This window comes from Phyllostomus discolor, chromosome 4, assembly GCF_004126475.2.
Source record: "Phyllostomus discolor isolate MPI-MPIP mPhyDis1 chromosome 4, mPhyDis1.pri.v3, whole genome shotgun sequence".
NCBI classification, from domain to species: Eukaryota; Metazoa; Chordata; class Mammalia; order Chiroptera; family Phyllostomidae; genus Phyllostomus; species Phyllostomus discolor.
Window position 1 is genome coordinate 176000980 of NC_040906.2, and position 24859 is coordinate 176025838.

The 24859-nt window shown below is 35.0% G+C and overlaps 1 protein-coding gene across 1 annotated transcript in view; it reads right to left on the reverse strand.

Annotated features, from left to right (window-relative positions):
• Nucleotides 1-24859, reverse strand: part of TBC1D32 (TBC1 domain family member 32) — a 178045-nt gene that overhangs the window by 120979 nt on the left and 32207 nt on the right. The window contains exons 11-18 of the mRNA XM_028509899.2: nt 24608-24667; nt 19638-19728; nt 12823-12963; nt 10187-10279; nt 8104-8246; nt 4092-4219; nt 1390-1591; nt 483-565 (exon numbers count right to left, since the gene is read on the reverse strand). Of these exons, the coding sequence (XP_028365700.1) occupies nt 483-565; nt 1390-1591; nt 4092-4219; nt 8104-8246; nt 10187-10279; nt 12823-12963; nt 19638-19728; nt 24608-24667 (941 nt within the window). The remainder of the gene's footprint in view (nt 1-482; nt 566-1389; nt 1592-4091; nt 4220-8103; nt 8247-10186; nt 10280-12822; nt 12964-19637; nt 19729-24607; nt 24668-24859) is intronic.

The window sequence follows — 24859 nt, forward strand, 5'->3', positions numbered from 1 at the left end:
ATAACCTATTGATATCTGTGAAGAAACGTGGAGACTTCTAAATTAAAAATGAGTATAAATACTGATTTAAATAATTTCTCTCCCAAAGTCGTATTAAAATGCATTCTCACATGTTTTGAAAAATAGTCAATGGACTTCTCTGGCATTTGATAACACTTTTCTTTTACTGAACTCCTTAGTTAGGTTTCCAATTTTAGTATTTGGTAAGTCTCCAAATTTTCTGAAAACAATATAACATGTCAAGTTTCCTAATCCAAAATGTAAGTATACAATAAAGCAAACAGAATAAATATTGCTAGATTCTTTTAAGTCACAAGTATTATATGATCTCTGAACTTCCTCCCAGGTATAGTTTTCTTTATCCTATATATACAGTTACCTTCCTATAAAATGTTTTTGCCATAGTAGTCTATTACACTCTCATTTTAAAGTTATTTCAGCAAATATATATTAAAAAGATGAATTCAATTCATTATACTTACATGTTTTGGGATTCCTGGCTTATAGAAGAAACAGAATCTGAATCCTCTACTGGAGTAGGAATTCTGTCTGATAACAAACTTGTCTAAAATATAACAGATTAATTTACAATTTTTTTACTGATAGAATTACCTATAGATCTCATGCTACATTTTTATATTTGATCCCTGAGGTAATTAAAATTAAATTACCTTCAAAAGTTAAATTTGGTTGTTAGTTAAATATCATGTAAAGTGTTTCATAAATAAAGCTTAGCAATGGGGAAAAAGTCCATATATATATATACTACATTTAATTATTGCTACTTTATGATCTATAGTGTTCATAATAAAAATCCAGCCATCTGTGAAAGCTACTCAGAAATAACTTCCAAATAGGAATGTCAGTCTCTGCAAAGATAATTCATCTAAGCCTCCCCTACCAGAAGAAAGACTTTGTAGTACACAGTTAGGCCCTAAAACTCTGTCCTGTAAAGAGGAGGCACTAAAATCATCCTGTGCCAAACTAAAAAGCACTATGTCCTCTAGAGTATTATGACGCTAAAGAAATCATATTTGGTCCTGACTGCTGTGGCTTAGTTGGTTGAGCATCATTCTGCAAAGCAAAAGGTCACCAGTTCAATTCCTGCTCAGGGCACATGCCTTGGTTGCAGGTTCCATCCCCAGGCAGGGCACATACAAGAGTCAACCAATCTACGTTTCTCTCACATCAGTGTTTCTCTCTCACATTGATATTTCTTTCTCCCTCCCTTCCCCTCTCTCTCTAAAAAAATAAATAAATAAAATCTTTGACAAAAAAGAATGCATATTTGCCCTAGTAAAATATTCTAACTGAAGCATGACACTACAATAGTGATTATAATTGAAATAAAGATTTTTAGGGAGGAAAAAATTACTTTAAAATACTTACCTTCTTCCATGCCTTTGCTAGAGATTCATGTAAACTATAAGGGATTAACACTTGCAAGCCTTCACATGTACCATATATTTGGCAACACGTGGAAATAAAAGCTCCTTTCACCATGGGCAACATTTCTGATCCAGAAAAAATAGAAATATCTTCATCAAGAAGTTTTTTCAAAAACTGGGCTATTATATGAGCACCTGTAGAACTAAAGATTATACGGAAAGGTGATTCCAAAGTTATAAAGCATGACTTTATAAAGCACTACCAAAAAGGCTCATTCCACAAATTCCTCATTTGCTTGGCTTGCTTTTAGTCTTCCTCTAGCTTCTCTGACATGTCAATATTTGGGTTCCCAACCATGTGCAGATGTCTAATAATGGCATTTTCAATAGAACAGAGGAAAAAATAAAAAGACAGAAAAAGCAGCAAAACTATGCACTTAAATGTTATTCTATACTCACTTACTTCTATTGTGAAAACATAATCCTGAGTTCTCCATTCCTAGTACTTGTTATACATTCCCCAGTCCGTTAACAGGACTTAGATCCCCCATCTCAGAGGCTGGGACATTTTAATAGCAACAAGAGTGACAGATAAGGAAGAACACAGTAAATGTTCATCATGTGCCAAGGACTGTTCTAAGTATTTCAAATGTATTAACTCAACCCTTGCAATAACCCTATGGAATAGGTTTATTATTCTTCAATTTTTACAGATAAGGAAATATAGTTAATGCTTATAAAAGTTAAGCAACCTGAACAGTATCACATACCTAGCAAGAGGTGGAGCCAAGCAAGACTCAACAAACTCAGGCTGTCTGGCCCCAGAGCAGCACACTTTTAATTAGTTTTTGGATTAAAAAGCAAATAAACAAACAAAAACAGTAGGCAGTATTTAGAAAGTACCCCTCATCCATCTCTTCAATAGTGGTAATACTCTCATCTCATTTTTTCTATTCCCTGACCCCTACTCACCCCCACTCTGCTGAGATCATGTGATAAATCCCAGATAACATGTCACACTACCCAGTACACATCTCTAACTGATAAAGTTTCTATTTTACATGCTAATACCCCCACCCCCCAAAATGACAATTTCTTAATACTGTCTAATAGTTAGCCCATATCAAAATTCTCCTGTTTGCCTTAAGATTGTCTTTTTACAACAGGTTTGGTCCAAACAGAATTCAAAGAAGTTCCATTGAATGAATTAGGTTATTATAGTTATTTAGGACCACTCTTTTTTGCTCCATGCCACTGATATTTTGGAGAAACAAAGTCATTTTCTGTGTTCATTCTTTATTTAGACAATTACAACACCACGATGTCATTTGAAGTATTCCTCTAGTTTTCCATATTTCCTATAAAACCAAAGTTACATCTAGAGGCTTAATTAGATTTAAGTTCAATTTATTTTATGTGTCCACATACATCTGCTTCCAACTGCCCCTGAGAAGCTAGTAAACTAAAAGTACAATTATACAAAAACAGGGCAAATCCCTGAACAGTGGCAAGAATGAAAAGAAATTTTGTTTGTTTGTTTGATCAGCAAGTACAGTGGGGCCCATGTGAGGACGGGCCTGTGATCTGCCACTGGCTGGCACTCTTTTATCCCAGGGCAGAACTCTGAACAAGGGTTTACAGTGAGTGAAGGCTTCTCCAGAAAGAGAAGTCAGCACCCAAGATAAAAGCCACCTCTATTTTGGCATCTGGAATGTCCTTAATGTGATAGAAAAGTAGCAATTCACTTATTTTCAGAGAAAATCTGCCCATCAACTTGCCACACTGGTCCAAACAAAGCTACCAATCAGAATCTTGTGCAGGAAAGGAGCAGCTGAAAACTCTTCATGTTATAAAGAGTAAGTGGAGGAGTCCTCATCTACATCTATTTTGCCTTAAATATGGATAGAACAAGCAATGTGAAAAGACCAAGTACCACAGAAAAGCTGATCCCAGAGGAAAGAAGAGAACTCTGGGAGTAGATGTCCCAGTTACCTACAGGGTTCAAAGAGATCTGCAAAGATATCACAGCCATTAAGCAAAACAGATGACCAGGGTAGCAGACCAGACATGACAGATGAAACCACATGCTTATCTCAGCACTCTCCCTGAAAGTTCCAGGAGAAAATGGGCTCAAGACAAAAACAGATATGAACTCACAAAAAAAGAAAAGAAGAAGAAATAGCAATAGCCAAAAGACGTCAGAGAGGAAACAAAAAATTTTATGACTATAAATACATTTTTGACATGTCATCATAAGTGCAAAAAAGTGTAGAAGTATAGCCAAAACACTGTCATTTGGTAAGCCAGGAGATGAAACAGAATGATGGTACAGAGATGAGGAAGCCATTAGCTTTTCCTCCGTGCACCTTTGTGAGGTTTGACTTTAATCAATCATGTGTGGCTTTGGAAGTTTAAGAGAAAAGTCTAAGAGAGCAAAAATATCCCATCTAAAGTGAACCCTCTTATTCTCATTCTGAAATTAGACATCAAGACCTGCTCTGCCCACATAGTCCACAATCCTGGTTACTCCTTCAACTTTCTGAAGATGATCTCATATGTTATTAGTGGCTGGTCAGGAAACCTAACTATATGTAGAATAGTTATCCATATTTCCATTATTACATAGTATGACATTTTGGAAACTTTGAATCAGGTTAATAAAATATGTTAAAATTCCACAAATTATTTAAAACAGACATGTACCTTTTTTCTTTGGAAGAATTCATATTTTCTCCATAAAGAAGTAAGGTAAGGCCTTCTTCTACAGATGCAATTCTTGCCAAAACATCAGCTATATAAATTAAAGCTGTTTCAGAGCAATTTGGAGCAGCCTGTATATTAAAAATATAAAACCATATAATTGTATGACACACTAACATATCACAGACTAAAATTCAATGATGGGAATGCAGCTTACCAACATAGCTGTGGGGCAAACACAGACTTTTAACACAAATCAGTCATTGTCTATTAAGACAGTTGAGAGAATCACTGCTCCTATTGCAATTTTATATATAATTCTGATGGACAGTGCAGAAGCTCCTCTATTTTCATTTTGCCCTTTACTTCCCATCCACTCGGTTCCTGACAGGCATACCTTGGAGATATTCAGGTTCAGTTACAGACCACAGCAATAAAACAGGTTGCAATCTTTTGGCTGGCATGTGCAATAAATCTAAGCATAATAAAATTAGGTTTGCCTCTATGTGCAATCTAATTTTATTATACATGGTATTAACACACTACTGTCCTTTCTAAGGGATACCATCCTTTCCTACAACTGATTGGTTATGCATGAGTTGTAGGACTGATTAAGGACAGCCAAATCATGGGCTGGCCAATTGCCAATGATGTCACCTAATGAGAAAACATAAGCTAGACCAATCTTAGTTCCTCATTTTTTATTTTAAATGGGAGTAGTAAAAATATCTTTGCCACTATAAAGCATATTAGTACAAAGCAAATACTAAAAACTAGAGAGTCATGTTAATGCTGGCACCTATCCAGGAGCCTAAGTCTACTAAATTTTCTATTCTTTCTGGGACCGACTGATTTACCTGTATCTGCATGGATGCCAATGCATGTATTCTCTACAATAAACCCAAACATACACAGTGCAACCAATATACCCCAAGAATTCACTGGGTTAACTTAACTAATGAGCCAAGTATATTCACCTGAGAATTCCTAATTATATTAGACTTATGTTAGTCTATTTCGCACTACATATCTTTCTTAAAACAACTTCCCTGCCTAGAATACTTTTCTTCTCTCATACAAACATAAAGTTTTTAAACTTCCTGTTCCTTGTTTTCAATATTGTCTGTTTAGTAGTCTGCCTTTCCTGTTCAAGTAGTCTCCTTAAAAACCAAGAATATGTTTTAGCCATTTCCATATTTCAATAGCACAGCAAAGAGCCAATGATATCATAGTGGCCCAATGCATGATACTAAATGTCTTAAGTTAAATACTGAATGTCTGTTATGTGCCAGAGGGCTGTTCCTGACTCTCAACAATAATCCCAACATAAGTACAGTGACAGAAGTATGTAACATGGAAATACAAGAGCAGATCCTTGAATAACCTTGTTTCATTACTATGTTGAAAAGATGCTGTAGGAACTTAATTAACTCTTGCTTATGTCAATTATGTTATGATAAAATTGGTTTTCTTACATGTTATTTCCCTTAAAGTCACAGAACCTACCAACAAAATTAAGTGAGTACTTACTGTATAGAGAAAATAACTTCACTGCTAGAACTGGAAACATACTTCAGAAAAAAAAACATAACCTATACTCTGAAGAGAGGAATTTTTATGTAAACCCAGTTTAAGACTTTCCAGGATGAAGGGATCATTGCCAACACAGGGAAATATCATAACCTTGTTTAGAAAATGTAAATGATATGTTATAACTGAGATATATAGGAAAGAAAATAGGTAGAATGCAAGAAAATGGAAAGTCTTGTAAATGTCTAGTTAAAAAGTTTGAAATTATCTAGCAAGCAAGAGCAGAAAAGGGTTGTGAAAACCTTCATTGCAATATAGAGGATGGGCTAGAAAAGTGAAAGACTGAAAAATGTAAGAAAATTATTTCAACATTCCAGTCAAGGAATTATCAGGGTTTAAACAAAGGCAGTAAAGTAAGGATTAAGAGAAATACATGGCTTTTTAGAGATACATAGGAAAACAAACCCACAGGCCTTAATTACAAACTAAATGAAAAGACTGAGAAAGGTGTCTAGATTTATAGCAGTCCTTCCCCCGACACAGGAAAATGAAAGCAAACTTGAAGAAGTAGAGAATGGGCAGAAATACACTGTTTTGAAAATGTTGAGTTTGACTAGCTAATAGAATAACCAGAGATGGTGCTTAGCAGGCAGCTAAAGACAAATTTGGAGCTGAAGAGACAGAAATTTAGTAGTGAACTATAAATCTAATCCACTGGACTAGAAAAGATCAACTGGGAAAAGTGTACTGAGAAAAAAGAGAATGAACCGGGTCCTGAATCATGGAACACAGTCAAGACCTGGAAGGGGAGCACTCAGAGGTGAGAAAAAGAATGGTAAGAAAGGAAGGAAAAACATGGTCCACTTGTAATTAATTTTATATACCATAAGATGTTTAGATTGAGGTTTATTTTTTAACCAATGGATGTCCAATTACTCCAGCATCATTTGTTGAAAAGACTATCTTTTCTGCATTAATTTTTATGGCATCTTCGTAAAAAAAGTGGGAATGGGCATGCAAATAGAATGATTCTAAGAAAGCCAAGTTAACATAATTTCAGAAGCTGTCTAGCATGTCAACAATCAGGTAAATAACAATCTGAAAGTGGTCACTAGCTACATATTTAGGAAGTTATGGGCAATGACAATCAAAGCCACATCACTGATGTGAGGGACGCAAGATCATAATGCAATGATTTGAAAAGTGATTGAAAAGAGAGGAAGCCAAGACAATGGCAGCCTTCCATAATTAAAAGTTTATATTAAAAACATCAGATAGTAAAAGGTAGCTACATATGAGTATATTCAATAGTTTCTCCTATCCCAACTATAAGATAGATTCGAGACATATTTATAAGCAAAGGAAAGATGTCAAAAGAATATAAAAAGTTAAAGGTATAGAAAAGCAAAGGCATAAACAATATGGCATAAGATGTAAGAACACATTTCTCAGCTTTGGTGTGTGATTAATATTTCACAATCCTGTTTATATTATGGCATTCATATATATGTGTGTGTGCATATATGTATACACACACATATATACATATTCAGATATATGTATATATCTGTTAGGTATTCTATTTGTTTTTCTCTATTTATTTTGTTTTCCCAAGGTTATTAATATCACTTTATCTCCCAGAATTGCATACTTTGTACCAGAGTCACATAAATGCTTAATGTTTTCTGAATGAGAAATAAATAATGAATACATGGATTGGTGGGTAGTTGTCCAGTACATTGAGGGGCAGGTGTAGAATGGAGATGAAACCAGTAAAGACATTATATAATGTAGACATGGAAAGGCAAAAATATTTACCTTATTGATAAGCTTTAAGTCATTCCTGAGAAGCTTAAGTCACAAAAATGGAGGAATATATTAAAGCCAACAATCCTAGCAGTGGTACCAACTCTGCCACCTGCTAAATATACAACCTTTAACAAGTTCTTCTTTGAGCCTCAGCTTTGAGGATTAAATTATATCATATGAGGAAATATACTGTACAAACTGTAGACAGACATATAAATGTTCAGACCACGATGTTTATAAGCTTTTTTCCCTCAAGTAATACTAGTTATTCATATAAAACAAAGCTGGCTCTTCAGAAAAATAATCACATTTCCAAAGGCTATAAAATCGCCATTAAAACAAAATGTTCACAAGATTTACTATATTTGCAACACAAATAGCTTCTTAATAGAATAACTTTTCTTAGTTTTTACAATCAGCAGATCTAAGCCAAATAGAAAAAATATTTTTAAGATGTTATTTTCTCCCACATTGTCATAATGAATAAATCAACTGACTGCATAAACTATGATTTAACAATAAATAAAAATCCATGTCAGCATAAAATACATTCATATATGGAAAGATAGTATAATAAAATCATATTTCAAACATGTCAAATTTAGAAATATAGCCCCACTGAATATTCACTAATACATAAATGTGGGACTTTTTCTCTTTAGTAAATAAAACCAACCTTAGTTCCTCTCATTAAATTATGAATAGGCTGAAGAAGTGCCTCCACCACAGTGCTGTTATATAAGCATTCGACTGCACATTCTTTTTGATCGCAGAGTATCTGCAGAACTTCAGTCACCATACTTGCTGGAGAGTAATTCTCTGTAATGCAACAAGTATTTTTTTCATTAACCTTTAGACATTAAGTACTTAATGCATCTGTTATTTATGGGTTAGCTATTGCTGTTCCAAAAAAATTCAACACAAGGTAAAATAGTTTAAAAATCACACAACTCAACACCTAAAGAATGATGTATTACCAACTTATAACCTAAAATTTAAGGCGATATCAACTAGCTTAACATATCTTCAAGTTAATAAAAAGTAAATAAATGACAAATATGAATGCCAAAAGACAACAATATAAGTTCATTCACTGTTTGACATTAAATTGTTGCTTGACAGTGATGATGCGGTTAGAAGCAAATTTATAGCTTATCTCCTCCTCACAAAGACTTACTTTCTCTATTAGTATTATTATTATATTAAATGTATTCAGGTGTTGATTCAGGTAGAAAATTAGTCATTAAGACAAAATGGCTGAAAAGAAGGCAGACGAGAGAAGAAACTTTATTTTAGATTAGTTTATTTCTTATACTACCACGAAACCAATGAAATGAATGAGAATTTTAAAAAGTTTCTTTTAAAATAAATAAAGGAAAACACAAATACACATAACTGTAACATGAGGAATGGCCATTAAAATATATTTTTAGTTTCATAAATTAATGTATTTTCAGATTATTTGACCTAATGTACTAAGAAAACAGTGTTTTACATGAAAAAACTAAGGAACTAAAAGTTAGCAATGTAAAGTTACCCCCAAAAGATACAATACTAAAATAACACCAATATTCTAAATTTATAACATTTAAAACTCCATGAACACACTAAGACTTTAAGTCAATACCTGACAGAAAGAAAGAAAGTGGAAAAGGGAAGTTAAGTAATTTTTTTCAACTAACTCCAAATAATACACTCTGTTTGCAATAAGAGATATTATTGATGAGCATATGGCCATTCATTCATTTATCCAATTATCTACTATTTTTGAGCGCCTGCTATGTGCTAACACTGTGCTAAACACTGTAGACAGAAATGAGAAATACAAGACACAGCCCACTAGTTGGTAAACCAAGACATTAACAACTATTATAACAAATAAAAAAATTTTTATCATGAAGGAAGCCCAGTATGCTGTAGGAGCGTCGACCAGGGGAACCTAACCTAGTAATTTATGTCTAAATGCTTTAAAAGCAAAAAGAAGTCTGAGAACTATTGTTAGGACTAATAAGATGTTATAACTGCATACATATAACTGACTAATCAATAGATGCATTATTATGGCACTAATATATGGTCCAAAACTTTTTTTCCATGATCCACTTGAGTTCCTCCCAGAATTTGTGCCAGTATTTCTAGAGTAACTTACAAGTCTAGGACACTATGAGTCTATGGAGTATGAGGGTGCTTAGATAAAGTGTTTCACTTTGCAAACTTTCATTGATATTCAAAGAAAAATTATGTGATTTTTTAAATGTTAATATTAAAATACTTCAAAAATATTAAACACTAATAGTCATTTTACTAAAAAACATGAAGTAGGTTTTATTTTTGGTTTTAGTCTTTAGTAAAATGAGAAGACCCTGAAGTTTTTAAGTTTGAAATGAAAAAAGCAAGGTGATAAAAACATCCAGGAAAATATAAAGGATAGAAAACATCAAAAAAGAATACATCAGTACCTATCAATCGAACTTCCCTTAATGGCATTTCTTAAGATCATCTCAACCTTAATATATAACAACATTAAACTTTATGGAAAGGAAAATCTATGTTAAATGTAAAGGCAGTAGATAGATTAGAAACATCAATAAGCAAATTTAAATTCCATGGTTTACTGCCAGGACCAATGTACTTTATTATGAAAAATATTGCATCCTATGAAACCTCTCAACTAAACTAGATCAATCACTCAAAATATCTAGACAATAAGATATTTAAATATATTAGATGATTTCTATTTGAAATAGAAGCATAATTACCTAAATGTGCAGCTGATGTCATCTTTGGACAACTTGGTGAGTAATATATAAGTTGGGTAAACAGAACCAGAAGATCTGTAAGGGATAATGAATCTTCAAAAAGAAATAGAAAAAAAAATTATTTTCTAACATACACTTAAAATTTTAAAAATTTTTAACTAAGTTTTTATCCCCCTAATCTGAGTTTTCACAGAGATTGTGGTGAAATCGGGAGAAGGAGACTATAATCCAAGAAAGAAGATGGCAGAAGAACCAATTAGACATAGTAAATTAAAAGGTGGCAAGTAGTGCAGTAGTTGCTTTTGTGATGGTGCGGTTTTACCATTTATGTTGGACCAATCAGTTAATGTACATGTACCATAGGAAGATCTATGAATCTGATCAAGATTGTTTTATTTTATTCAGTCAGTAGCAATACAATTCAGCTTAACATGTTGGTCCAGCTAACTTACCTATATATAGCAAGGTAGAACTGAAGTCAGAAAAAATTTTCTGAACCAGCAAGTAACTATTTTAGGCTTTGTGGCCAAACAGTTTCTATCATAAATAATTCTGATGTTGTAGCATTAAAGTAGCCATTGATAATATACAAATGAACAACCGTGGTCATTTTCCATTAAGACTTTATGTATACCACAATTGGTATTTATATATTTTTCACATTATGAAATACCCTTTGTTTACTTCTTTCCAATAATTTAAGAATATAAAAACCACTCTTAGCTCACAAGCCATACAAAACTGGGTACCAGATAAGACCCACTGACTGTAGTTCACCAACCTCTGCTACAGAATCCTCACCTAAGAAGATTCTGGTGAAAGCATATGTGAAACGTAAAGGTAAACATGCACCTACACTAATGCAGTAAAACAGATTTCCCAAAACTGAGCTTACAGATGACCTATGATATCTGATAGACCAAAGTGCAGTTGTTAAAAGTCAATATAAAGCACTAAATAAATGACAGATGATAGACACATAAACTTCCGTTAAATTCCTACAATAACATCATAACTATATAACAATCTATTTTTGTTTAACAAAAGTTTAACAAAATCCTATTAAATGGCAGCTCTTCTCTTGAAAGTCAATTCTCTACTGAGTGCCCATTATACACAGAATTATACTACCATAGGAAATATAAGAGAAGTATGCAAAACAGATTCTTTTATCAAGGAGCTCACAATTAGCCTAACTCAGAAGAAAAGATTTAGATAAGTAAAACAATGAGGAAACTGTAAAAATAAGTGTTCAAAATGGAGACACTCTATAACAGGATTCACAAACTATAGCCATTATGGTTTAATTTTGTGAGTCTCACAAGCTGAGAATTGTTTTTAATTTTAAAGGCACATAAAATGTGTCAGATGTCCCCAAACCCATTCCCAAATTCAAAAATTTACTACTAGGTCTCACAGGATTCAAAATACGATTGTACTCCCAACTATGATTTTTTTTTTACAAAAAAAGGATACAAAGCAAAATCAAAAGGGAAAATGTGCATAAGGTGAAGTCCAGAGCAAACCAGGTACAAGGGTCCAAGAGTCCTTTCCCAGGGAAGTCACACAAAATACACTCAATTCTTCTAGCAACGAGTTATGACAACACATATAAAATGCTGTCTACCAGGGAAGCTCATTAGAGACTCAGTACCCAAGGTTTATATCAGGGATTGATCACGAAAGCACTCTCTGCCTAGCACACACCAGGACTCCAGACTCCCAGAAGGAAAGTAGATATTCATCATAAACCACATTTTGTACACAAATGGTGTACCACTTCCAGGAAGAGGGAGATACTCAAGTTCCTAGCCTCCAGCCAAGATCCAAACTTGCAAGAAGTCTTTCTAAGGACACTAATCTTGGGTTTGCTGTAGTAACTATTTTTTGCACGCATGAGTACGTGTATACACAAACACACACACACACACACACAGCAGAGAAAACAACAGAGACGTGTGGCCCACAAAACCCGAAACATTTACTCTCTGGCACATTACAGAAAATGCTGACCTTTATACTATATTCCTCCTACAGATTTAAATTTTAAGAGAGTTAAAGAAAGTAACGAATAGCACGTACTGAAGTTTGACGAGGAAAACTTAAAATGAGTCTTAGGGTAACAATAACACAGAAAAATATTAAATGGTGCAGGGCTTTGCAGTTTATAAAACAGTATTCTCAAACCTAATGTTTGTGCATCACAAAAATTCTGTGAGCCCAGCATCACTGATATCATTATTCATTTTCACAGATAAAGAAAACAAACTAGAGTTAAGTAATTAGTGCAAAAGATCACAACTAGTTTATAATGAACCAGAACTTAAAGATCTTCTAGTTCTAAATCCAGATCTGGATGGTGCCTTCCATATGTCTAGGATTTTGAAAGGCAGAGAAAAATAAGGTAAGCATGAAAGGCTGGATAAATAGAAAAACAAACTACACATGAAGGGAAAAGCACACACTGGAAAAGAATAAAAATACAACACTACAAGGTGTACAAGCTATCAATAGACTAAAAGGTAAGTTGCTAAGTACCAGAGAAGAGACAATGTAGTATCTCCAAGTTTCTAATAATCCATAGTACACAAATCTTACCATATCAGGACATACTCATTTATCCCAATTGTACACACCTTTTCTATTCTTCAGCTTTATGGGAAATAGCTTTCTTCCTTGTGTATAGATCAATAATCTTCCCAAAAGGCACAGAGAGTGGATGAAATAAATATATTGTAATTCTTGCCCTGAGTAAAAGAAAGTTTTCTGCTTGTTCCCTTAAGAAAGAAGCAAAAAATTACATTTATTTTAATGCCATTATATTTTATAGTCCCCATCATGATTACCTTCTAAACATTAAACAAGTCTGCAGTCTATAATATAGACACTTGGTGTAAATTTAAAAAAATTTTTTCCTTACTGTTTACTAAGATTCTTTGATGCCTAACTCTCTAGAGAAAAGCATTCATTATAAAACTTAACCAAATCATAAAAATGTAATATGCATAGAGTGTTTATTCTCAAAAAAATATGCTAAGATTGTCAGAGGTATCATCTCTCATCAAAAAACACCTCAAAAGTAAGTTAAGGGAGGGAGGAAATCAATAAAAAATATTAGTGTTTAATTATACCAATTAAAAGTTAATGCTACAAAAGGCCACATTTATAACCATGTTAGCAAATGAAATGAGAACCTCTAAAATATATAAGCCTTCTAATATATTTATCCTCTGTTCACCCATTCATCCATACATTCATGATCTACTGAGTACCTGTTTCATATGAGATCCTGAAGGATTCACCAGTGTCAAAAACCAGTAAGAAGCAAGAAACTGGACTGCCAAGATGGAGGCACAGATAGACATGCTTTGTCTCCTCACACAGCCGTAAGAAGGATCACAACTAACCTCAAAACAAAAAACAACCAGAACTGCCAGAAAATCTAACTGTATGGAAGTCTTACAACCAAGGATTTAAAGAAGAAATATTCATCAAGTCAGGTAACAGGAGCAGAGATGGGGGGCTGGGGCAGAGAATGAGGTGTGGTGGTGGATGGGTGGCAGCAGCAAGGCAATGACAGTGGGGGCTGATGGAACAGGCTATCCTACATTCACATGTGTCAGAGAGAAACTGAGGGGGACACCTGGGGAGCAAGTGATCCCAACCCCAGGCCAGACTGTGCAGCACAAGGTCCCAGCATGGGAAAACACAGCCTCATAACTTCTGATTGTAAAAAACACAGGCAGCTGGGGCAGTGGAATAAACTGCCCGTCTCTCAGGTCCTAGAACATATGTAAACCCACCCACTCTGGGAACCACCATAGAGCAACAGCGAGAAGGGTACATACAGTAAGTGGGTGAAGTCACTGAAAATGGGGCAAGTGCCGAGCAAGCAGTATCGTTCCCTCTCCAACCCCTCCCCCACATACAGAACCACAAAACAATAAAGTGGGTTCCCCTGTCCTAATGAATGTCTAAGGCTCCACTCCTTACAATGTAATAGGTGTGCCAAGACAGGGAGTCAAAACAACTCTACCTAATACACAGAAACAAACACAAGGAGGCTGTCAAATTGAGGAGACAAAGAAATATGGCAATGAAAGAACAATCAAAATTCCAGAAAAAGAACTAAGTGAAATGGAGATAGCCAACCTATCAGATTCAGAGTTCAAAACACTGGTGATAAGGATGCTTAGAGAACTCATTGAGTATGGCAAATGTATAAGGGAAGGAATGAAGGCTACACTAAATGAAATAAAGAAAAATCCACAGGGAACCAACAGTGAAGGGAAGAAAGCTGGGGTTCAAGTCAACTATTTGGAACATAAGGAAGAAATAAACAGTCAACCAGTACAGAATGAAGAAGCAAGAATTCAAAAAAACAAGGAGAGAATAAGAAGACTCTGGGACATCTGCAAAAGTGCCAACATCTAAATGATAGGGATTCCAGAAGGAGAAAGGAAGAGCAAGAAACTGAAAACTTATCTGAAAAAACAATGAAAGATAACTTCCCCAATCTGGCAAAGGAAATAGACATACCAGTTCAGAGAGCTCAGAGAGTCCCAAAGAAGTTGGACCCAAAGAAGAACACACCAAGACACATCATAATTAAAATTGCCAAAGATTAAAGATAAGGTGAGAATCTTAAAAGCAGCAAGAGAAAAGAAGAGTTACCTACAAAGGAATTCCCATCAGACTATCAGCTGATTTTTCAAAAGAAATTTTATAGGAAAGAAGGGTCTGGAAAGAAGTATTCAAAGTCATGGAAAGCAAGGTCCTACATCCAAGATTACTCTATCCAGCAAAGCTACCATTTACAATGGGAGGGTAGATAAAAATGTTTCACAAACAAGGTAAAGTTGAAGGAGTTCATCATCATCAAGCCCTTATTATATGAAACATTAAAGGGACTTATCTAAGAAAAAGAAGATGGTCAAAAATATGAAGAGTAAAATAACAACAAATTCACAACTATCAAAAACTGCATCTAAAAAATCTAAGTAAACAACTAGAACAGGAACAAAAATCATAAATATGGAGATCATATGGAGGGTTACAGTGGGTAAGGAGAAGGGAGAGAATTGGAGAAAAGGTACAGGTGCTAGGAAGCATTATTGATAGGTATAAAATAGACAGGGGGATGTTAAGAATAGTATAGGAATGGAGAAGCCAAAGAACGTCTATGCATGACCCATGGACATGAATTTAGGGGTGGGGGATTATTGGAGGGAAGGGGGGTACTGAGTGAAGGGGGACAAAGGGGAAAAATTAGGACCACTGTAATAGCACAATCCATAAAATATGCCTTAAAAAAAAGAAGCAAGAAACTGGGCTTCCAATTCAGAGTACAGCAAATAGTCTTGTATAGCCACATAATAAGAAAGACAAGAGGGACAGAGAAGAGAATAGCAGGTATCAAGACAGAACACAGAAGACTTAACTGCAGAAGCAATATACGCCCTATTATAGAGGCAACTGGAGTGATATTAAACGGTTTTAAGCAAAAAAGTAACAATCAAATATGCATGTGAAAAACTGACACTGATGTCAGCATAAAAGGTGAATGGAAGAAGGTTAAGGCTTGAAACAAGTCTTATCAAAAAAAATCATGAATAAAAGCATCAGCAAAAAGAATGAAGAGCAAATAGATAAAAATAAACGTTTAAAAAAATAAAATCAATATGCCTTAGAGAGAACTGCATGTGAACCATGAAAGAAAAGAAAATTCCCAGGTTCCTAACTCAAGTATCTGTGCACATAGTGTCTTTCTCCTATTTAAATAATTCTAAAGAGAGTTTTTAAAAAGTTCCAGAAAGAGAAGAAAGTAAATTCAGTCCTTACCATTATAATATTGAAATGCCCATGGAACATCCAGACAGTTACACTAAACATAATGGATACATGACTCTAGAATTGAAGAAAGGAGTGCAGACTTAAATATTTCAGAGTCACAATATACATATAAATATATAATATTTGAAATCTTGAGAGTGAATGGCTCCCCCAAAGAAGAACAGGTAGACTAAGGTGAGAAAAGAACAAAGGGCAAAACTTCTGTGAGTACAAACATATATAGAAAAGAACCTTTTCAGTGACTAAGAATTTGTTGGGTAAGAATGAGGAAATCCAAGAAAGAATGGCACCAGGAAGAGGAGTAAAAGGGTCACCAGAGCCTAATGTTGCAGAACAAGGACAAGAAGTGGGGGGAATTGATAATGGGAAGGTCATGGAGCACCAGAAATAGAAGCCTTATTTCTGTGGCTGAAAAGTGAATAAGAAAAAAAAAGTGAATAACAGGTGAAGAAATGGGGCTTGGGTATTTAATGAATACTTAGAAGAATTTTCTCTGAAAGGAAGCAGAAAGGTAAGGTACATGTGAACTTGCTCAGTTATTTATATGAAAGAAATATAAATAGCATTAGAGGATACAGGGGAAGATATCAAGAGAAAGGGAGACATAGTAGTAAGTAAGTCAACGTCCCAGTTTTAAAACGAAAGCAAAGACCAGCAGATGGGGAACAGAATCAAGAACAGAGAAAGAGATCAACCTGGAACAGAAGGACACCCCTTCATTGTAGCCCAGAGAAAGGCGGTATTAAAAAAGGCATATAAACATGAATATGTATACACAGAAGCAGGGCGTTTGGGGAATTCACATCTGGAACGTTCCATTTTTCTTAGTGAAATAGCATGCAAGGTCTTCTCTTGAGAGAAAAGCGGGCAGGGGCAAGGCAAGGGTCTTGAAGAGACCGGTGAAGGCGTGCAATTGCTCTTATGAAACACTGAAGAAAACATCTCAAAGGATCCCGAAGCAACACAAAGAGCAGCTGAGGTTAGGAAAATATATGTACACTATCAATTTATGTCACAAGTGCTCTCTGCTCAGTTTCCTAAGGGCTAGAGAAGATGGAAGGTTAAACCTAAAGTTAAAAAACTGAAGGCAGGAAACTGAAAGAAAAAAAGAGCAAAAATCCTGAAAGACATGGCAGGAGAATGCAGTGAAGCACCCTGAGAGGAAAGGGAAGAAAGAAAATCCATTAGAGGCTGGTAGAGTTGTAGGGGGAAAAAGTGCTATATAGAAACATTTTAATATCAAACAACTAGAAAAATCTATAAATTTAGAAATAAGATGTGTACATATACTTATCTACCCTTTTCTTTTTTGTCTTTTTCTTCCTCCTGAAGAATGAATTCTGGCTCCTGTAATTTGTCCTCCACTATGAAACTCTGACATTTGAAACCCGTTAACTGTCAGTGTTTAACCATTTTTCTTGCTCGAGGTAGATAAAGATTTACCCAAGGATAAAAAAATAAGGTTATCTTCACACTCACAGAGAACTTAATATTTACTTAGAGAGCTGACAAATAAAATAATAGAATGACAAATACCTAATTCACATGAAAAGTTGTGTGATGTAAGAAAAATTCCAGACTATGAAGAAAATCCTTTGTGAAAAATTGAAAAACAAAGTTTATTCCTTCACAACAAATAAGATGTGTTGATGTCAGGGATTGTGGATGGGCAGTAGGTATACAAATAATAAAGGTGTATAGGCACTGGCATAAAAAAGAATCTTGACTGTGTAAAAGAAGATTCATTTCAATCAATAATTAGACATGGCACTAGCAGCAGCCAGCCTGGATACACAGCTTGGCTTCGCCTTGGAATCTCCAAGCCCAGCACAAGTAGCAGCCACCTCAGATTGCTTTATAGCTCATGGAGGGTGGCCTTGAGCAAGACCAAGGTGGGGAATGACCTTGACCTGAACCACCCAGGAAACCACAGAGCCTGAGCACCCCGTGGACTACAGGTGAGGTCAGAGCACCACCACCCTGCCCCTGCACAGGTGATCATCCACATAGGGTGGAGGTTGATGGTCAGTGGTCACAGCCAGTCCTTTAAGCTGACTGGTCTGGGAAAATCCCTCCCACTAACCTGACAACAGCAACCAAAGCTCAACTACAAGAGGAGGGTATACTCAGCCCAAACAAGGGCATACCTTGAGCACCCAGCTTGGGTGAATGGGGCAGCTGTATTACTGGACCCTACAGGACACTTACTACACTAGGCCACGCTGCCAAGAAAGGGAGTCATAACAGCTCTGCCTAACACACAGAAACATAGGGAGGCTGCCAAAATGAAGAAACAAAGAAACAAGACCCAAATAAAAGAACAAATCAAAACTCCAGAAAAATAACTAAACAATGGAGATAAGCAATCTATCAGATGCAGAGTTAAAAAACACTGTTTATAAGGATGCTCAAGGAACTCAGTGAGGACCTCAACAGCATAAAAAAGATCTAGTCAGAAACAAAGGATATACTAACTGAAATAAAGAACAGTTTACAGGGAAACTACAGTAGAGTAGATGAAGCCGAAAATCAAATCAATGCTTTGGAAAATAAGGAAGGAAAAAAAAGACAAAAAAAAAACAATCAGAACAAGAAGAAGAGAAAAGAATTCAAAACAACAAGGATAGAGTAAGCAGCCTCTGGGACAACTTCAAGCTTTCCATTATTCACATCAGAGGGGTGCCTGAAGGATAAGAGGAAGAGCAAGAAATTGGATATTTATTTGAAGAAATAATGAAAGACAGCTTCCCTAATATAGTGAAGGAAATAGACTCACAAGTCCAGGAAGCACAGGGAATCCCAAACAAGATGGATGCCAAGAGGCCCACTCCAGGACACATATAATTAAAATGCCAAAGGTTAAAGATAAAGAGAAAATCTTAAAGAGAAGCAAGAGAAAAAAAGTTACCTACAGGCGAGCTCCCCTAAGACTGTCAGGTGATTTCTCAAAAGAAACTTTGCCAGCAAGAAGGGATTGGCAATAAATACTCAAAGTCATAAACAGCAGGGACCTACAACCAAGATTGCACTACTCAGTAAAGCTATCATTTAGGATCAAAGGGTAGATAAAGAGCTTTTCAGACAAGAAAAAAACTAAAAAAAAAAAAAAATCACCAAACAATTATTATATAAAATGTTATAGGGACTTATTTAAGGAAAAGAGTAAGATCAAAGCTATGAATAATAAAATGGCAATAAATGCATATGTGTCAACAATTGAATCTAAAAAACAAGCTAAGCAAACAAGAAGAACAGGGACAGAATCATGGATACAGAGAGCATTTTGATGATTGCCCGATGGGAGGAAGGTTTGGGGGAATGGGTGAAGAGGTGAGGGGATTTAGAAGTACAAAGAGACACCCTTATTTTGCCATGTACAATGTGCACTATTTGGCCCAAATTTTTGAGGGGAAAATAAGAAAAAATAAAAAGCTACAATTATGGCATATATTTTAAATTTGTGAAAATATTTTACATTAGAAAATGATGCAATTTACCATGCTACTAACAACTATTAAAAAATAAGTTACTACTAAGCTATTTTTGCTAATAAACTGTACCATTGTTTTAAGTATATAACAGAGACAACCATACTTACCACAATGCTTTGAATGTCCCCCAGTCTCATCGGCTTTCATGGTCTCACATAACTCAAAGTACTGAACACACTGCTGAACTGCTGTAGTTATCTAGTAAAATAACAACTTGTTAATCATAAAAATTTGCAGCCTATAAGTCCTGGTATGTGCTAGGCAGAGGATGTCTACATAACCAACGCCCAGTTTTAAAAAATGGGCAGTCTTTAATGAGCTTCTTCGGTAGACTCCATTTCACAAGAGCTGTCACAATTTGATATTTGGAGAAGGCTGGGAAGCTTATACTTTGTGTCTTCCAGACTTCACTAAATGTGCCTTTTCCCTATGCCAATTTTGTTTTGTATCCTCTTTCTGTTATAAATCATAGATGGGATTATGACTATATGCTGAGTCTTATGAGTCCTCCCAGAAAATTATCAAATCTGAGAGTGGTCTTGGTGACCCTGTTCTATACCTGTACATCTCATCTAAATAAAACTTTAGAGATTCAAATTAATACTGTAAAATTGCCTCCTAAAAGTCTGAATCTCACACTAGATATGGTCAAATCTACCAAGCCCAAAGGCATTTTCCCAATTCTCCCATTTTTCTCCTACTGAGAGAGTCTCGCATTTCGATAAGTAACTTACTCACTCCCCACCCCCATTCAAAAGGCCAAGTTCTCTAAATCCTACGTTCCAAATACGGTACTCCTAAATCCATCCATTTATCCAATTCACTCTGTCAAGAGCCCTAATTCATGTCTCTGTCATTTTTTGGCTTTGGATTACTGAGAAGCCTCTTAATCTTTTTGCTTCAATGCTACTCTCCTATCTCCACCTAGCACCTTAAACCCATTTTCCAAATATTATAAAGCCTTAATATGTTACTTCAGTACTCAGAAACCTATCAGTGGCTTACCACACCTCCAGAATAAATGGCAGTCTCCTAAATTTGATGGTGTACAGTCTCATCCTCCAGACAGCCCCTGCCCTAACCACAAACACAGGCACAAACAAATACAGGAATACATCTATCTGTGTAAAAATCAGTCACCAAAAGCCAATTTATCACACAACCAGTCAAATGACCAACTCATCGAAAGCAAATTCATTAAAAAATTTCATCAGTCAATACACACCAATTAGATTTTAAACACCCTCAAAACTGACATTTACATCAAACTCAACACTGCCATTTGCAAAAGCAAAGGGGCTGTGGATTTCCTTTAAAAAAGGTATTTTCTATTTTTAGGAATTATGCCCTGCCCCATGCATGAGTGAAACAAACTGAAATCCACTGACACATACCCAATTTAAAGCATCCAACAATGTTTCAAAAACCTTCATCCACTAAATATTAGTTTTTAGAGAACCAATTTTCAGGAAATTTCTCTAATACCAATTCACATTTCTCTTAGCAATATATATGTTCAGTCATTTAAAATGTGCAGTTTCCATATGAACTATGTGTTTTCCAATCACTAGGCCTTTGAACATGATATTACATTTCTTTGAAATATTTTCCTACCACTTCCTAAAGCACCCACATTACTTTTCCAGGGTAACACTGATTCATTAAGAATAAAAAATTCCCCACAATCTTCAGAAAAGTGTAATTTGTTTTATAGATGACTTTAATCTATTTAATAAACCAATGATAAACATATGCAAACATGGTAACAGGTATCCAGCAGAACAAGTTTAAACTTTTGTATATCAATATATATCAAAAGATCTTAAAGAACTTACATCTAAAAGCTAAGCAATCAGTGTTAGCCCATTGCTCCTGAAAATCAGCCAGTAGCAGACACACTCCAGGAAATATATTTGTAAAAGTCAGTCAGTCAGCATCAATCTCACCTGAGTTGCCACTCTTCTACAGCTGGCTGAACTCACCCTCCCCTCTGAAAGCCCATAATTCCCCGAGTTTGGCTTTTCCCCAAACCACACAGGATTAAGAGTATGCTCTGCCTAACTCAAGTAAGCAATAAAGCCAGCTTTATGCACTGTTTCAGATGTTGAAAAATTGTCTTAATCCTTGAAAACTCTGGAGCTCCCACTAAGATTATCCTGAAGACTCTGACTTGGCAGCATTCAGTGGATCTTCATACAAAGAAGAGTTGCTCACCGGCCCTGACCCTTTTGAGTCCCAAACTGATATTTCTTCAGATCTGCCACCATGTGAGTCTGTGTTAACAACCTAAGCTCCAGCTTCCTTCACTGAGCTTTCATTGCAAAATTTGTTATCCTGAGATTTGTAATAAAAGTTGTTCAAATTTGCACAAAGTAACCTTTTATTTTGAAGGGTCACTATTGAGTAAAAAATTTTGCCATTAACTTTCTTATTCTTCACTTGTTTTGTTTTGCTATTAGTACAGTCTTCACTTCTTTTTTTTTCCTTCCTGTTTTATCCTGCATCTATGTCTGGTTTATCTTGCATCTACTGAGTGTCCAGTAGAGAACAGAAGGAGGCATAGTGCAACCCAATCAATTAATGCTAGAAAGCCCTGATTTTACCAGAAAAAAATATTGCGCAAAAGCAACTGGTCAAATTACCTTGGGACTCCTACAAAAATGTTGTGAGGACACTCCCTGGCTTGTCAATTCATGAAAGAGGCAAGTCAGTGGTTGGCATGTCACTGACCACACAGCCCCTTGCAAGCTTTGGCTTGGTCAGAACCTGACACAACATTTATGAGCACCCACTCTTGCCCAAAAGTGTAGTGACCTGATCTTGTTTGTCATGAGTTTCTCCAAGTCAAAGATGCAGTCTCCTCATGATGGAACTCCCTCTTTCTAGATAAACTGACTCTTGCAATCCTAATTCTTACACACACCTTGTTAAAAAGCAACAACAAATATGATTTAGAATAGCAACTGCCATTATAGAAAAAATAAATAAAAGAAGTTCTAAAGAGTAAGACAAAGGAGCCAAGAATAGTTAGCTTCTTTAACTGAGAACTCAAAACACTCTCTCCAAAATAATTTCTCTCAAAGACTCAAGTTCATTTCCATTCAAACTTCCAGAAGCCCATCCCCCTTGCACCCATTTCTACCTAGCTTTACCTTTACAACTCACTTACACCCACTTCTGTTCCTGGTACTCCTTCCCCTAACTTCTTAAGTGTGTCACATTTTATTTGAGAATAGGTAACAATCACAGAAAAAGGTACAATCTCAGTAGAGAAACAATCACATCATATAATATCCCTTTAAAACACAGGAACAGAAAGCAGATCTCAAGTTGGTAAATTTAGACATTAGTCTAGAGTCCAATTGAAGGTATGAAGAATGATTGTTCTAAACCTCAGGAAGATTGAAATTTGCTGTAAAATTCAGGATCAAATCTGATACTTATTCTCCTGCACCACCAATATGTACCAGGATGAGAGGGTAGAGGGTGGTATTAAAAATATACTGTTGTAGAAAGAACCTATGATAGAAAAAAAAAACTGAGAATCTGAATATCATTACTGTCAATATTTTTAAATGACTTTGTGACAGCAAGAAGAATAGAAAGTGTATTACATAAAGCCATTTCAGGAGTCATTCCCTTAAGAGTTGATGGGCAAAGATTCAAGTTGTTAAAAATAAAAGGTTAAATATTTATGCTGATAGCCAAAGTGCTTTCCAACTAGTTCATGAGTGCAATACTATGGAAATAAAATTCTCAACTTCCTCAGATATCTCTTTTAAACATGACAGCATGTACACATAAATTATCTGTTGCCTATAGCTACCCATGGAAAATGTCATAAATGTCATAAATCTAATAAATAGAATCACACAGAGTAGCCACAAACCAGATATTAGTTATAAAGTGAAATTAAAGAAAATGAAAAATGCAGTTTCTCAGTTTCCCTAATCACATTTCAAGTTTTCAAGAGACAGATATAGCTGGCAGCTCCCCTACTGGGCGAGGCAGACATCCCACTGATGTAGAAAATGTTGTCAACAGCACTGGAGAGAAGCTAGAAGAAATGCTGTAGCAGGTCACCATGCTGAATAGGCTGCTCTAACTAAAGGCCTTATGAGAGGACCTCTTTAAGAACAAAAAACAAATGGTTCAATGTCTCCACTGTATAAGTACAAAATCTGATCATTAATTCTGAAAATAAAATGGGAGAGAAATGAGATATGGAAAGATATTATTTCAATTGAGTTTGTCTAAAGATTTTTAACCACCTATTACCTCTACAAATAAATTCCATTTTTTCCAATACACCTCTTCTTGTTTCTGAAGCTCAATTCTTTTGATTCTCAAACACAAAACAATTACTGCTCTCTTTCATTTTATGCTCTACTATGTTCACTCAAAAATTCACAATTCCATGAATCTTTCCCTTCACCTGACTTCTAAACTCAAGATTCTAACTATATAAATCATATTTATCATCTCAAAGTCCTATTAGTATAACTTGTTAAATATTTTAATAAATTTCATATTTTTCAGGTTTGTCACATATTCAAATTGCTGATTTCCTTTCATTTCTTTCAACTGTCTTTACATATTGTTCTACTAACAGCAATAAATGTAAAAAATTATGCTATTACATTTTATAGTACTAGTTTCTATTTGGTATAACTTGGATCAATTTTTACAAATGCAAAAGCATATATCATTCTGAGCTTTTTCATTCAACTTTAAGTCAATAGCATGGGTATATTTTATAGAATACACTCCCTTACAAATAATTGATATGGATTACATTACATGATAATACTTTAAAATGTGGTTTATATCTCAAACTAGCTTGTTAGCAGCCAAAATTACTACACAGCTATGTATTTCCTCATTGTTATCCTGACTGTATTTGAAGACTCTACTTTTATCCTTTTATGTTTCAGAGAATGGTAGTTTGAAAATCACAAAAAAGGGGGACACCTTCATTATCCAATAATTATCACTCATCTTTGCACATTCAAGTTATAATATCATATATCTTTTTGTGATATTGTATCTCAACAAAAGAAGAGAAATATAGACTTACCAGAGATTTATATTTCTTTTCAAGAAGTCTTAGTACAACAGTTCTGCTATAATATCCATGCTAAAATTAGGAGGAAAAATGGTATTTAATATTCAAGCTATACTATTCAAAATCTGTTTTTCCTACATCACTTCTAATATCATCATAAATTACACAGTAACTTAGTTTTAAATTATTGTAATCATGCCAAACAGGTTTTTCTATGTATAATAGATTATGGGCATAGCAATCACAAGAACTCAAATTATATTA